The sequence below is a fragment of the Nansenia antarctica genome (genome assembly GCF_963989245.1).
Source record: "Nansenia antarctica genome assembly, chromosome: 7".
NCBI lineage: Eukaryota > Metazoa > Chordata > Actinopteri > Argentiniformes > Microstomatidae > Nansenia > Nansenia antarctica.
The window spans coordinates 50,021,709-50,036,708 of record NC_137677.1 but is presented as its reverse complement, the minus strand read 5'-3'; the positions used below and the strand labels follow the sequence as shown (position 1 = coordinate 50,036,708).

The 15,000-nt window shown below is 45.8% G+C and overlaps 2 protein-coding genes across 2 annotated transcripts in view; both read right to left on the bottom strand.

The window, feature by feature from the left end:
- Nucleotides 1-9,068, bottom strand: part of LOC308162721 (BCL-6 corepressor-like) — a gene marked incomplete at its 5' end in the record, with an annotated part of 45,868 nt that extends 36,800 nt beyond the window's left edge. The window contains 5 exons of the mRNA XM_080536863.1: nucleotides 6,604-6,708; nucleotides 7,324-7,685; nucleotides 8,074-8,172; nucleotides 8,257-8,491; nucleotides 8,828-9,068. Of these exons, the coding sequence (XP_080392989.1) occupies nucleotides 6,604-6,708; nucleotides 7,324-7,685; nucleotides 8,074-8,172; nucleotides 8,257-8,491; nucleotides 8,828-9,068 (1,042 nt within the window). The remainder of the gene's footprint in view (nucleotides 1-6,603; nucleotides 6,709-7,323; nucleotides 7,686-8,073; nucleotides 8,173-8,256; nucleotides 8,492-8,827) is intronic.
- Nucleotides 9,069-12,747: 3,679 nt separating this feature from the next.
- LOC308162720 (cyclic AMP receptor-like protein A) overlaps nucleotides 12,748-15,000 on the bottom strand; it is a gene marked incomplete at both ends in the record, with an annotated part of 57,760 nt that continues 55,507 nt past the window's right edge. The window contains one exon of the mRNA XM_080536862.1: nucleotides 12,748-12,915. Within this exon, the coding sequence (XP_080392988.1) occupies nucleotides 12,748-12,915 (168 nt within the window). The remainder of the gene's footprint in view (nucleotides 12,916-15,000) is intronic.

Genomic DNA, 15,000 nt, shown 5'->3' with positions numbered 1-15,000 from the left:
CTCCACTTCCCCAAAGAACTGCGATTCGCGATCAACGGAGAGAGAGAGAGAGACGAGAGACGAGAGAGAGAGAGAGACGAATACAGACATAGCCCTCACACGCCCGTCCCTCTATTTCTCTCTCTCCCTCTCTCACACCTCCTCCCCTCCCTCCCCTCTCTCTCTCCTCCCGGGCTTGCTGCTCCACCATAGCAGATAAACGTCCGCGGCTGGAGAGGCAGCAGCTGTGCTTGCCCCCCCCCACACACACACACACACACACACTGGCGGCAACTCTCGTGGTTCGGCTGGCCGCCACCAAGCCTGTGTGTATCCGGTGACTGCGGTCGACAGACTGAAGGACTTTGCGTTCATTCAAAAGCTCTCTCTCTCTCTCTCTCTCTCTCTCTCTCTCTCTCTCTCTCTCTCTCTCTACACACACACACACACACACACACACACACACACACACGAAACAAACACATAGAGCGGGACAGGGCCGGTGTGTGTGTGTGTGTGTGTGTAAGGGGTGGGTTGTGTGTGTAAGGGGGTGGGTGTAATTGAAGAGGCCGACGGTCGTGCTGAAGTTCCTATTCCACAATAGCGGCTGAAATGAGGACACACTAACTTCAGCCCGCTTTTATCCACACAGCCATCAGAAAGATACGCGAGCTGTGAGAAAAAAATACCTTTGATTGACTGACTGACTGACTGATTGAGAGAGCGAAAAGGCCTCATTCCATCCCTCAACCCCTGCATTGGCCTCTCGGGCTTATTGGTTTAGTGTGATCCCATGCTCCCCCCCCCCCCCTCCCCCCCCCAAAGAGCTCAAATCAGGCATGCTTTCAACTAGAGGTTGAACTGTATTTTTTTTGTCTGGTGCACTCTGGCTAGGATTCTTACCGCTTGTTAAGTCGTGACGTGTTTCCGGGTCCAACGTTGGCTGAGGCGCTGTCTTCGAAATGCCGAAATAATAATAATAATTAATTATATTTATATAGCGCTTTTCCGAGGCTCACATACCCTGACAATATGGAGAAAACGGGAAAGTGCTGTGTCCCTTGTTGTAAGAATAGATCCGAGTATAAAAAACGATTGAACTGTCATTCTACCGCTTTAGTACACTGGTACTCTGGTGCGGGGAATTTCTGGTTTGGACCCGGAAATGGCTAAATGTCACTTTTGACGTCAGACTTAACAACGTCACCGCTAGGTCATGGCCGTGGTCCAATATCGGTCCGGTTTCTCCCTGGATCCTGTCGCCAAACACACACGCACACCACACACACACACACACACACACACACACACACACACACACACACACACACACACCACACCTCAATCACACACCCACCGCCAGGGGCGCCGCTAGAGATTCTGGGCCCCATGACAGAATATCATTTTGGGCCCCCCCCGACCTAAACCACCCATCAACCTAGACAACAGGCACGTGCCGTGAGCTTTTAGATTGGGTAAGCATAAGATATAGAAATACACATAATTACACATACACGCTATCAGTGAACGCAGTTTCAAGGAAATGCAATTTTGATGCCCTAGAACCCGCTAATAAACTGTAGGGTCACTTTGTGATCAGATTACCAAAAACAAAAAAAACAGTTGCCAGTTTCGACTATATCAGGGGTGCTCAAGATCTTTTCAAGTAGCCAACCTGCTGAAATCTACAAGTCCAGTTTCAACATCGCAAACGCACACACGCACAACACAGACACACACCGTTTCCATCCTCCATAGTAAACTCACAACACACTTTCTTTTCACACTTTTGTCACACAGGCACTTGACATCACATCACATCTCTAACTCTCTCAAACACTTTTGGTCCAGAACCACTGGCACGGACAGCGACATTAGGCCTATCTCAGCGATTGATTAAGCAGGTCTCTCTCCAAACACAACGGCACAGGCCTACATTCAAAGGTAAAAGCAGAGGAAGTCTTAAATAAGGAGCCATAACCAGCAGTACAGCAGTACTCAAACCATATAAACAAGCACAGATCGCCACCAGCCCCGTGAATCATATAAACCGCTCATACGATACCAGGCTTGCTGTAACCCCTAGCGACTCTCCCTTTCTGGGTGTGAAGATCGGTGAGTGGTGGCTTCGGGCGGCCTTTAGCCAGTAGTTGTGTTTTTACAGTCCAGTCCAGTCTACGAAATCCCTTTAGGTCGCTGACAGTAATGTCCATATTCACAAAATCAAGCAAGTTATCCTTATTGATTATTATTATTTAGATTGTTTGAGCTAGCTGGCATAAGCTATTCTGCCGGGCGAGAGAAAGTAAGGTGAAATGTTAAGTGAACTTGAAAGTGATAAGAGCCAATCAGTAGCTCTTATCGGAATGAACGAACTACTGATTGGCTGGTAAGCATGCTTACCCTGGCCACATTAAACAGTGGGCTGAGGCATTGAAGAAAAAAAAGAAGAAATTTTCACAGAGAGACGCAGACATTACATTATGACATTTCAGCAGAGAGAGAAGTGCTTATAATGCAACGCAATGCAAGCAAGGAGAATAGCGACCTAAAATACGACTCTTTTAATGAAAACAAACAAACGGTTACATGCACTTTTATTTTAATATTTTCACTGTCCTTTTTTATTTTTTCGTTGGGTAAGCACTGCTTACTATGCTTATATGGACGACACGTCCTTGCTAGACAACCCAGTTGAAGTTGATGAACGAAATCCAATGATGGACATCTTTTGTAAATGTAATTTAAAATTACTTAATACAGGAATCAACAATTCAGCAAAGAAATCTCAACATTCTTTAACTTATTAAATTAAGACTTGAACAACAGAAGGACAAAAGTATATTTAAATGAAGATTTGAACCCAATTATAAATGTATAAATCACACAAAAAGTCTAAATATAATTTTAATGGGGTGGTAATGTGTCTAAATACATTTAGATCTTTTAAAGATCAGTTGGCCATAATACTGTCAGGATTAGATCAATGAAGAATTACAGCAGAGATATTTACTGACTCAGCATTGCTTGTTTCACACAAAGACAAAAGTGTTTTATACAAGAGGGACAACACAGACATGGTGCCAGCGAAATTGAATAGGTAATTTTTACCCACTGCGGCAGTACTGTGGAATAGTATATCTAGCCTAATGCACAACGATTCAAGATAGGAGTAAAGAGACCAAATCAAAGCTAAACTCTGGGCCTTCTTAGTAGCAAAATCTTTAATAAGATCCTTGAAATCTAGTGATAAAGCCAACTTGCTGTGCTGCTGTCATTGTCCTTTGTTACTTCTTGCTCTACATAATTCATAATATGTCCTATAATAGTATTAACATACTGTAGTAATACATACATTACACCAGATTAGCTAACTTAAATGCAGGGCTTAAAGTGGGAAAAAATCCTGTGCCTGAAACTTTTTCTTGGGGAGGGGGGTCACAGTTTGAGATATTGGGAGAGCGGGTACAGAAGACAGCTTCTTGTCTCAATGTTTAAATGCATTAATACTATTTTATAGTCAAAACAAAATATATGTCTCAATGTTAAAATGCATTAATACTTTAAATGAATGTGCAACAATACTATGTGCAATATGACAACCCTTGTGTACATAAGGTTCAGATATAGGAAAAGTTAGGATATTTATAGCATAGCATAGAGTACAGCACAGTGTTTTATTGTATAGTATAGTAGTATAGTAGATAGTGTACATAGCCTTTATTTATGTAAACCAGCTCTTTTCCCTTTTTTATTTTACCCTTGGCCCTCGTGTTTTTAGTCTTTTTTCAAGCACCAGGGGAGCCCCCCCTCCTAAATTTCGTTGTATGGTACCTGTACTGTATTACAGTTTTTCTCAATTGCTAAAACACATTTCACAAAACTTTCCTCCATTTTCCCAAAACTCTAAACACAACACACTTTTCTAAAGCTACATAAGCAAAACCACACCTTCTCTCTTCAAAACTCAAACTTTCACACCAAAACAGCTGCTCAAAGCCTTCAAAAATGTAAACACTATAAGCATCATTACAGACTACAACAAAACAACTGAAAACACAATGTTCAGTGTGTGAGAATGTTCTTTTTTTCACAACTGCCAAAGCACATTTTTAGAAACCTTACAGTATCTGTTCTCAGAATATATCACTGTAGAGTATTGGGCATTCATAGATTTGTGTGTTTCATATGAACAGTATGTAAATCTATAGAAAATACAGTATGTATGTTGTTGGAAAATATCCTTTTACAGTATGTATATGTTCTTCATGAATGTTTTACTGTAATGCTTGGCTAATTTTACTATAACTAAAAGACATTACAGTACAGTAATTCGAACTTGATCTTACGTGTGGACAATCGACTTCTTTCTAAAGGGATCTCTTGACCATTCTGAAGTACGCATTCACCCACAGGGGTGGGTGAGAGTTACAGTAATTGAAATAGTATAACTTCCTTCAATGTTACGGTACATGTGAGAATACGGTACATGTGGGAAAACTAGGGTTAGGGTTAGGTGCTAGGGTGACTTGGTACATGCTGGCATGTCTAACCCTAACCGTAACCTTAACCCTAACCCTAACCCTACCCCTAATCCTAACCCTAACCTTACTGTAACCCTAGCACCTAACCCCAACCCGTTTTCCCACATGTATGATAGTCATGCATAAAAATAAATCTGCGCTCCCTGTCTAACGTTATATCTAACATTACATATTTTACATTACAGTAAGGCTGATTTTGCATGATAGTCATGCATTTTTAGATATCCATTTCCCACCTTTACAGTTTTTCTCAATTGCTAAAACACATTTCACAAAACTTTCCTCCATTTTCCCAAAACTCTAAACACAACACACTTTTCTAAAGCTACATAAACAAAACAAAACCTTCTCTCTTCAAAACTCAAACTTTCACACCAAAACAGCTGCTCAAAGCCTGCAAAAATGTAAACACTATATGCATCATTACAGACTACAACAAAACAACTGAAAACACAATGTTCAGTGTGTGAGAATGTTCTTTTTTTTCACAACTGCCAAAGCACATTTTTAGAAACCTTACAGTATCTGTTCTCAGAATATATCACTGTAGAGTATTGGGCATTCATAGATTTGTGTGTTTCATATGAACAGTATGTAAATCTACAGAAAATACATGGATGTTACGGTACATGTGGGAATATGGTACATGTGGGAAAACTAGGGTTAGGGTTAGGTGCTAGGGTGACTTGGTACATGCTGGCATGTCTAACCCTAACCCTAACCTTAACCCTAACCCTACCCCTAACCCTAACCTTAACCCTAGCACCTAACCGTAACCCTAGTTTTCCCACATGTACTGTATTCCCACATGTACCGTAACATGTACACTATTGTACTGTATCACAACTCAATGCAAACACTACAGAGGATCCATTAAACACAACAATACTCACTGAAAACAATGTTCAGGGTGTGATGTTTTTTTATGTATTTATGGAACTATATCACACACACACACACACACACACACACACACACACCACAATCATTTGCAACAAGTGTCTTACATTTTGAGTTGTTATGTTTAATGAATGAAGCCAGGTGTGTTCATTGTGTTCAAATTTTGCTGACTGTGGCAAGCATTTTGCATCACATGAGCTTTAATTTGAGAATTTGAGCAGAGTTTTTTGCAACTTGTGTTTTAGCAAGACAAAATGTGTTTAGATTTATGAGAAAAGGAGGATTGTGTTTTTTGAAATGTGTTTATGGTTTTGGCAAATGGGAGCTAGTTTTATTAAATGTGTTTAGAGCGTCTTTGAGCCTCGGAAAAGCGCTATATAAATTCAATGAATTATTATTATTATTAGAACTGGTCATTTGGTTTAGAGAATTGGCTTTTGTGTTTTAGCAATTGGGAAAAACTGTAATGACAATAAAGACCATTCATTCATTCATTCATAATACTGTTTTATACTTAATACAAAATAAAATAATATATTTAGATGTCTTTAAAAGGCCAAACTGATTGCATCACTTATTAAGCCACTATCACTATAACAATACAGAATAAAATATATACATGTCTTTAAAAGAACAAACTGATTACTTATTAAGCCACTATCACTTATATTCTCCTTCCACCACGTCCCATAAGGCTTCCCGTCACTACTCAGGGTTTTTCCTGGCTCAAAATGAGGCGGAGGTGTTAGACATCGGGGGGGGCCCATGAAGCGGGGCTGTCTGGGGGTCCTTAAACGAGCATCAAACACTTAATTTCTTGCATTCTGGTGAATTGATATGCACCAATTTGTGCCCTTTCTCCATCAATTTATGGTGGAAATGTCATTATATATGTAAAGGAAAAAACAATATTCAGGCACCAGATGACCATTCAAAATATAATGTAATATAATGCAATATAAGGCTCTCAGGCATTCTGTTCTTTCAAATATGTATTCTCCTTGAGCAGTCAACATCAACTATCAGCTGTTTCACTAGCAAACACGAAAGCTAACTTATTTGTGAAACAGCGCCCCCGCCACCACGTCGGCGCAATGCCGCAATTGCAGTTTTTTTTTTTCCCCCTCAAAATTCCCCCGCGCCGGAAATCCGGCACCGCGCCGGAAATCCGGCACCGTGCCGGAGAACTTTAAGCCCTGTAATGACGTCACAATGACGGAGGAGGGGGCGCTGAGGGAGGAATGGGAGCTCAGGCCGGGGGCGGAGGGGAGGTTCACACTGGACACTGAGGGGGGGGGAGACAGCCGAGTTATTCACACTATTATTTGTGTGCTCGACTCTGTTTTATTCAAAACAGTAGTGATGCTTTTAGCTTCCTTGTTTATTTTTCTGTGAGTTCTCTACATGACAAGCAGGGTTATACAACAGTTAGTTCCGACCAAGTCATTTGATTGGACAAGAGGCATTCCATGAGTGCTGATATACAGTATAACAGCACTGGGACCTTTAACTATATGTATCACTGCGAAATGACCGTTAATACAAAGTAGCTAGCCTGCAGATGTTTGTGTTCAGGTTGCTAGGCAACAGTCTAGTTGCGGAACTATTTGTTGTTGACGGAGCCAAAATAAATGGTTAAAACAAACAAATCATAATCTGTTGTCACTTATTACTGTTAACTAATAAGTTGCGCTGTAGAACTGTTGTATAAAAGCAATATCACCCTCGAGGTCGTGCTGTTATACTGAATATCAGCACGGCTGTGATTGTCTTCCTACTCGGCCTGCGGCCTCGTACCTACGACCCAATCACAGCCCTGCTGATATTCAGTATAACAGCACTCCCTCTCCTGTGATATTGCTTAATTAGGGTTAGGGTTAGAAAGACTCCGCCCACATACCTGGCTGGAAGGTGTCCATGGGCTCCATCTCCTGTTTGATCTTCACCTCTGCGCAGGCGGAGCTGACGGCACACGCCGCGGTGCTGCTGGCCGCCGGCTGGGTGGGCGAGGCCACGGTGTTGGCCATGGAGGCCGGGACAGGGGGGGTGACCGCCATGGAGGCGGGGAGGGCGGAGAGCACTGTGGCGGGCTGGGAGGGGGGCGCGGGCCCGGGGGGGGCCAGCAGGGTGGGGATGGCCTGGGAGAGGTGCTGGGCCGGGGACGACACGGCCTGCTGCTCGCCCCCCTGAGAGGGAAGGGCCTCTATGGCCGCCATGACGGGCGGAGCCATGGTCATGTGGACCTCCGCTTTGGGCTTCCCACTAGAAGGTTCCACAACAGGAGAGAATCATGTTAGGGGTTCGTAGTTGGCATTAATACGACTACTCATACTGATTTACACCTGATATACCATCCATCATATCGTGACGTTAGAATTATAAGGTTCCATCTCCATTTTTGTCAAAATTGTGTTTTCTACATAATCTGATCCATTAGGTGTTTATTAATGCCTGTGTGGTGTTATTTTAAAAATGTTGACATTTTTGAGTTAGTTAATAAAATACAACGGTTCCATCTCACAAAACATAATGGAATGTAAAAACTTTGACGCTCAATAGCTCTGAACTGCCCTAAACGGAGATAGAACCTTATCATTCTAAACTCACGATATATCATCCATCATAGACCACTCATCTAGCAAACACTCACGCTGCAGGCCGAGGGGACCCCGCTCCTCTCACCCCCCCCTCCACTCTGCCACTGTTGGGCTCGCCGGGCTGGCCTGGGATCAGGTTCTTCCTCACACACCTGGAACAGCAACAACAACACAGCAGCGGCCACGTTAAACACATTCTACATCTACAGTAACAACCAACACGGTGTCAGTCTCACTCAGGCATGCTGTGTGAAAGTGCCGTGGGGTAACGTAGGCGCAGAGGCAACACTCGCCCTTCATTGGCTGGCTTCTTGCGGAGGATGCTGGACCTGGGGGAGGAGACCAGGGTGGGGGCACTGCCCACGCCGACCTGGGGGTGCGTCTGCACCATGGTGGCCACAGGCTGCGTGGCGCTGAACGTGCTGCCGATAGGACTGGCTACGAACGTGGAGCAGTCTGCCAACATCACCCCTGAAAGGCACAAAGCATTAATGTAGTCACTTATTCACCAGCTATCGAGAGGAGAGGAGAGGAGAGGAGAGGAGAGGAGAGAGGAGAGAGGAGAGAGGAGAGATGAGAGAGGAGAGAGGAGAGGAGAGGAGAGGAGAAGAGAGGAGAGGAGGGGAGGAGGAGAGAGGAGAGAGGAGAGAGGAGAGGAGGAGGAGAGGAGGAGGAGAGAGGAGAGAGGAGAGGAGAGGCAAGGAGAGGAGAGGAGAGGAGAGGAGAGGAGAGAAATGGTTTGGTTTGATTTTTGGCTATTCAAAACATCTGTTTTGATGTTTAGTGTCTCTGTTTACTTCAGATTACCTGGAGCTTTGGCCTCAGACTGCGGCTGCTGTTGCTGGGCAGAGAACGGTGCCTGCTGCATCCCTTGCGTGGTGATTGATCCAGAGGTGTGCAGGCCCTGCACTCCCATTGGTGCAGGCTGGATGCCCTGCGCTGCCATTGGTGCAGACTGGATGCCTTGGGTGCTGATCTGTGCTGACTGCAGGCCGATCCGGTCCACCGCCATCAGCTGCATCGGGTTCAGGTGTACAGTGGTGGCCATGCCCACTCCGGCTTGGTTGGGTAACCCTGAGCTCGGGGCTTGGGGGGTCACTGATGACAGGGGAGCAGCGTATATTGTTATCTAGCTAGCTAACAATAATATTAAGATGCCAGTGGTCAATGTTATTGCAATTACTGGAAGAACTATTAACTAAATATGAATATTAGCTAAAGTTGTATTCAATGCTTGCATGGTAATGCAGCATACATTAAAATATTCAAAATCTGTTTGTTAACCCCAAACTCCTACTGCTCACCTCCTTCTCCTTCAACTGGGAGGCTGCATCTGTGCATGACGTCATTAGCATGTAACCTTATACTAGTTAGCAAGCTAGCTAGCTATAGCAAGAGTGCATAGCTGCTGAATTCACTGAGCTCTAATAACCTATATTTGGACCAAAATTGCCCTCATCTCATACATTTAACTGAAATGATACTGACAGTGTACTGTAAGTTAACTTTACTTGAAGTTAATGTTAATTAGCTGTAGCGAGCTAACTAGGTCATCCACGCAGTGATTAGCTAGAGCTAAACCACACAATGTTGGCTAGGTAGCCTACATGTTATGGACCCCAAAAGAAGGTCTGTGAATGAATACTATTTATTTTTTTTTTACTTTGTGACTAGCTGTCGCCCTTTTTTGTCACTCTCCTCGTTCTTTACTTTTACTTTTCTCTTTTGAGACCCTTACCTGACTTTGGCGTTGCCCGCCATGACCACATCACCCCCATCCTTGTCAGACTATTCGCGGTAACGTTCCTCTCGCGCGCGGTGGACTGAACCATGCAATGAATAAATAGAGGGGTAAATAATAAGGCTTAATTTTGTCAAACATAGAGAAACAAAACTCCAGTTTGTTTCTTTTGTAACTTTTTTTAATACATAGAATTATAAGTCGGCTACATTAACTTCCTTATGATAATAATAATATTATTATAAATATAATATATTTTTAAAAAGATTCTCTTGGGCCCCTGTCAGTGCTGGGCCCTTAGAATCGTCCTAACTTACCCCCCCCTTAGCGCGCCCCACACGCACATACACACACACTCTCTTTCTCTCACTCGAGATCTGAAAAATGATTCAGTGGCGACGAGGCGAACTAATGGTAGGCAGCGCGCGCCGACATGCCCGTGGGATGCGAGTGTTAAATTGTATCCAATTACAGCGCATGCGGCGATACGGGGGGGGAAATAATTCTTCCCGTGTGACAGGGAGATTCGCTTCTATCGAGGCGCTTGGCGGGTCGTTTTACCGAGTAAGAACCGTTAAAAACGCGCGCTGCTCTCCTGTAGGGAGATCTCGGCAGCGGGGGGAGATGTCTGGGGTACAGGGCCGTTTTTCATTAATCAAAATCCAGTTAACCAGATTTGGAGACATGGCAGAGGCCAGCAGGGTTTGCCTAATAATTAATATCCATTATTCCAGAAGCCTGGAGACACAGACACACACACACACACACACACACTCTCTATTTCTCTTACAGTAGGGGGGCAGGGTATTTGCACTTCCCTGTTGAAGGACGACAATGTGACACTGAAATAAACATGTCCAGGCTCAGTTTTGTGTTGAAATGCATCTCCTCCTCGTTTATTTGATATAGTTTACATCTGAGTTAAAACAACAGTGCCAATGGAATTGGGTGCGATGAGAGAGTGTGGGTGTGTGTGTGCGTTGAAAGGGCACTATGTCAAGACAAGGGTGTAGGCTTCTGTATCTATCAAGAGTGTGTGTTGAAGGAGTGTGTGTAGGGTGAAGTTGATAATAGACCCAAGAAAGACACTGTGGTTCTGTGGTTTGGTCACACCGTCACGTCATCTACACCTAAAAGGTGAGGCACAGCCACCTCAGACATGGGAGGCCGGTTTCACAGACAAGGCTTGAGCCTAATCCTCGACTAACAAGCATCATCAATGGAGATTTAACATTGAGTGTGTTATTTAATCCAGGACTTGCTTAGGCCCTGCCTGTGACAGGCACCTAAGAAAGTGACTGCATATCAGGGGAGGCCCGTGGAGGTAGAAATCGGAGGGCAGGCTCATGGTAATGCATGGAACGGATACCATTATCCATTCTTCATTCCATGCCACGTGTTACAATGAACTCGCCCTCCGATTTCTACCTCCACCGGCCTCTACTGGTGCATATGCGAGTGTGAGAGTGTTTGGGGCTGTATTTGACCATAAACATCGAGTTTCACACATTCCAATCATAGGCATCCATACAAAAATATAGTATATTTACACAAATATATATACAGTACATATTCTCTTATAAATACAGTATAACAAACAAGCTCCAACCTGTGAGCAACCACCGCATTAAAATACAAAAAAACATACGACTTCGATACAAAAGTAGTAAAAACAATAATACCATATGGAAAGAGATAAATACCATAGAAACACTGTACAGTACAGAGTTGAAACACTGCAACCGTAGAGTTGAAACACTGATCATTTGCTCAGAACACTGCAAGCTTTGGGACATGCCCTGTCAAGCCATCTCTCTCCTCCTGTTCACGTTCCTCCTCCATTCCCTTTCTGAAGTATCACACGCTTCCCTCTTTCCAGTTATCCCTCGTTCCCTCCATCTATTCATCCGGGGTTGAGGATCAGGCTGTGCTTTAGTTAGAACCTGCCCTGGCCCTTGTAGCATCAGTATGAGAGACCCTTAGGCAGGCTGGCCTTCCCTAAACCACTGATCCAGGGTCAGGGGTTCAGGCCTTGTCCTAGGACTGGAGGGGTAGGCTCGTCTGATTCTAGAACTGCACTTTAGAGTCAATTATTTTACCTCCAGTCATTTGAGATGTGATACTGCTAGTCTACGTGTGTGTCTGTGTGTGTGTGAGTGTGTGTGTGTGTGTGTGTGTGTTCACGAGGAGGACCTCTGTGGAAGATTGCACACGGTTACATCAAAACAGAAGCGTTATTATTAGTAGACGCCTTCGCACTGCCTGTCTGATGCTGGGGGCCAGTCGAGGGGGGCTGGATGAGTCAGCCCGCTGCTCCCTGCCTGGGCGCAACACAACAGAGCGGCAGTGACACAACAAAGACCTCCCACTGGCGCTGACGTGTGGCCCCTCCACGGCCTCGCTCCCGGTAGCCTCTCTTTAGCGACGCTCCCAACGTTTGAAGATCGCCAGGCAGGATAGCAGCGATGCGGGGAGCTGAGGTTTTAGGCGTGCGCGTGTGTGTGTGTGGTGGGGGGGTGTGGGGGAGTGTGAGTGTGTGAGTGTGTGTGTGTGTGAGTGTGTGTGTGTGTGTGTGTGTGTGTGCGTGTGTGTGGGAGGCTTTAGGATATTAAATAGTAAAGGATGGGGATTAATAATAGAACCTGACAGCTCATCTCCGGCTGCTATCTGCCTGACTGTCCTCCTCTACACAGCCGTGGAAAACCCTCCCCCTCCTCCCTCCTCTCTCATCCTCCTCCCTCCATCCCTTCCTCCCTCCCCCTCTCCCATCTCCCTCCTCTCCCCTCCTCTCTCTCTCTCTCTCTCTCTCTCTCTCCCTCCCTCCCTCCCTCCCTCCCCCTCTCCCATCTCCCTCCTCTCTCCTCCTCCCTCCCCCTCTCCCTCCTCTCTCATCCTCCTCCTCCTCCTCCTCCTCCTCCTCCCTCCCTCCCTCCCTCCCTCCCTCCTCTCTCTGGTTCCCTATCTCGCTGCCCCCCTGCTCTCTCTCTCAGGGTCCTCTGTCTTTCAGGGTCATGTCTGGGGAGTAGAACAGGACGTTGGTGTCGTCGTCATCGTCGTCACTGAAGTCCCCGGGCTGGGCCTGTGTGTAGCGGACGGCCCCGAGGTGGTACTCTCCGATCCGCGTCCTGTCACACAGCCGAGACTGCAGGGCCAGCTGAGGACACACATATGCGCATATAAGCATTCATGAATAAAGATTTTACTTTATTGGGGCCGTTATCTACACACATACGCGCAGACACACACACACACACACACACACACACACACACACACACACACACACACACACACACACACAGGAAGGATCAGGGTTCAGAGGTTTAGCTGACACTAAAGCACAGAGAACACACTTCCCCCCAGTCCTCAAACCATAAACCACAAACCAACAGGCTTGACAGACACAGACACACACATACACACACACACAAATATACATAGAAACACAAACACACACATTTGGCAGAGCAGAGCAGCGTGCTGATTGCAGTGCCACAGGCAGTTGAGCTGCATGGTTAGAAAAACTGTCTCTATAGTGATGAACAATATGAGAGAGAGAGAGAGAGAGAGAGAGAGAACAAGCCGTGGGAGAGAGAACGTGTAACACAAAGAAGAGAGGCAGACAGAATGTAGGAGATATAAAGGACAGAGAGGAGGATGAGATAGCAGAACAGAGGAAGAGAGAAGAATAATAAGACACAGAGAGAGAGAGAGAGAGAACGAAAGACGGAACCGAAAAAAAAGGGTCAAATGGAAAGCAAGAGATATGAATGACAGAGGGCGAGATAGCACAACAGAGGGCGAGGGAATAAGAGAGAGAGAGAGAGAGAGAGAGAGAGAGAGAGAGAGAGAGAGGAGGGGGGGGGGGAGGAGGGAGAAAGAGGGGGAGCGTGAAAGCTCAGATTCGCTGCGGAGAGAGGGGGAATGTTTTGATGCCGTAACGCTCCCTCCCTCTTCCTCCCCCCCTCCCCCCCCTCATCTCCCCCTGCCAATCTCACACCTGATGTGTGTGGGCTGCTGGGAGTCGCATGCCATGATGAATAACAACCGCCTGTTAGTCACGATAGAGCACGTACACACACACACACACACACACACACACTTCTCTATCTGCTACTCACATAGGCACGCGCGCACACACATATAGCTCTCTTATCTGCTACTCACGCATGTGCACGCATGCACTCACGCAAAGCTCTTGATCTGTTTCACAAGCACGTACACACACACATGCGCGCAGACACAGACATACACACACACAGACACACACGCAGACACATACACACACACTGCTCTATGTGCTATCTCTCTGTTACTCATTCACACAGCTCTCTCTATACACACACAGCCACACATGTATCTCTCGCTTTCCATCAGTCAAAACACACTATATCCGCTGGCATTATAGGTTGAAGGTCGCACCTCAGACTCCTTTCTCACTCTGAGTGTGCTCATTAACAATGACAGGAGAGCATGTGTGTGTGTGTGTGTGTGTGTGTGCCTGTAATTTCCCCCATAGTGATCTAACCACAAGACACCCTAGCAGCCCCCGTTTGGAGGAAATAACACACAATCAATTGTGTGTGTTTTTCACTTAGTGAAACCATTCACCACTCTCTGTCTGTCTCTCTCTCTCGCACGCACGCACGCATGCACAGGGAGACAGAGAGATGAGGAGAGGGTGAGGTGGTGGTGTACCTGTATGTCAGGGAGGAGGAGAGAGAGATGAGGAGAGGAAGAGAGAGAGGTAGAGAGGTAGAGAGAGAGGTAGAGAGGTAGAGAGAGAGGTAGAGAGGTAGAGAGGTAGAGAGAGAGGTAGAGAGGTAGAGAGGTAGAGAGAGAGGTAGAGAGGTAGAGAGAGAGGTGGAGAGGTAGAGAAAGAGAGAGGTGAGGAGAGGTAGAGAGAGAGAGGAAAGGAGAGGTAGACAGAGAGAGGAAAGGAGAGGTAGAGGGAGAGAAGAGGTAGAGAAAGAGGAGAGGAAAGGTTTGAGAGAGAGAGGTGAGGAGAGAGAGAGTGAGAGAGAGAGAGGTGAGGTAGAGAGAGAGAGAGGTGAGGAGAGGTAGAGAGAGAGGGAGAGGAGAGAGAGAGGTGACCAGAGGTTTGAGAGAGAAAGAGGAGAGGAGAGGTAGAGAGAGAGAGGAGAGGAGAGGTAGAGAGAGAGAGAGAGAGAGAGGAGAGGAGAGAGAGGTGAGGAGAGGTTTGAGAGAGAGAGAGGAGAGGAGAGGTAGAGAGAGAGAG